The 1,263-nt window shown below is 49.8% G+C and overlaps 1 protein-coding gene across 1 annotated transcript in view; it reads left to right on the forward strand.

The window, feature by feature from the left end:
- WBSCR16 (Williams-Beuren syndrome chromosome region 16) overlaps nt 1-1,263 on the forward strand; it is a 38,636-nt gene that overhangs the window by 17,095 nt on the left and 20,278 nt on the right. Inside the window, exon 7 of the mRNA XM_011932059.1 lies at nt 488-669. Coding sequence (XP_011787449.1) covers nt 488-669 — 182 coding nt within the window. The remainder of the gene's footprint in view (nt 1-487; nt 670-1,263) is intronic.

Raw genomic sequence — 1,263 nt, forward strand, 5'->3', positions numbered from 1 at the left:
CCTTCCTCCCTCCCTTCCTCCCTCCCTCCCTCCCTCCCTCCCTCCCTTTTCTTTTCTCTCTTTTTTTATTTTTTGAGACAGTCTCACTCTTGCCAAGGCTAGAGTGCAGCAGCACAATCTCGGCTTAACTGGAACCTCTGCCTCCCAGGTTCAAGCAATTCTTGTGCCTCAGCCTCCTGAGTAGCTGGGATTACAGGCATGTACCATTATGCCCTGATAATTTTTGTAATTTTTTTTTTTTTAATAGAGACAGGGTTTTGCCATGTTGACCAGGCTGATCTCGAACTCCTGACCTCAAGTGATCTGCCCACCTCAGCCTCTCAAAGTGTTGGGATTGCAGATGTGAGCCACTGCGCCCAGCCCCAGATTAGGATTTCTGAGCTGATATTTGTTAAGTGCTTAAAACTGCACTTGGCATATAGTAAGTCTGTGTATGTGTTTGTTAAAAGAGCAAATAATTAAAAATCCGTCTTTTCCACTGTGTTAGGTCTGGGTCACTACAATATCACCAGCGCGCCCACCAAGCTGGGTGGAGACCTGGCAGGAGTGAACGTTGTCCAAGTTACCACCTACGGTGATTGCTGCCTGGCCGTGTCCGCTGACGGAGGACTTTTTGGTTGGGGAAACTCAGAGTACCTGCAGCTGGCCTCTGTCACTGACTCCACACAGGTATGCGGTCACCGACAGCGTGGTGCTGGGAGGTTTGGAAACATTAAAGTGTTAAGGGGCCGGGTGTGGTGGCTCACACCTGTAATTCCAGCACTTTGAAAGGCCGAAACAGGCAGATCGCTTAAGGTCAAGAGTTCAAGACCAGCCTGGACAACATAGCAAAACCGCATCTCTACAAAAAAAATACAAAAATTAGCCAGGTGTGGTGGTGCATGCCTGTAATCCCAGTTACTATAGGAGGCTGTAGCATGAGAATTGAATCGCTCGGAGAGTGCAGTGAGCTGAGATCGCGCCACCGCCTTCCAGCCTGGGTGACAGAGCAAGACTCTGTCTCAAAACAAAGCAAATAGGCTGGGCACGGTGACTCATGCCTGTAATCCCAGGGGCCAAGTTGGGCAGATCACCTGAGGTCAGGAGTTCAAGACCAGCCTGGCAAACATGGTGAAACCCCGTCTCTACTAAAAAAAAATACAAAAATTAGCCGGGTGTGGTGACAGGTACCTGTAGTCCCAGCTACTCAGGAGGCTGAGGCAGGAGAATCGCTTGAACACAGGAGGTGGAGGTTGCAGTGAGCCGAGATTGCACCATTGCACT

Source organism: Colobus angolensis, unplaced genomic scaffold, assembly GCF_000951035.1.
Source record: "Colobus angolensis palliatus isolate OR3802 unplaced genomic scaffold, Cang.pa_1.0 Scaffold122, whole genome shotgun sequence".
Taxonomy (NCBI): Eukaryota; Metazoa; Chordata; class Mammalia; order Primates; family Cercopithecidae; genus Colobus; species Colobus angolensis.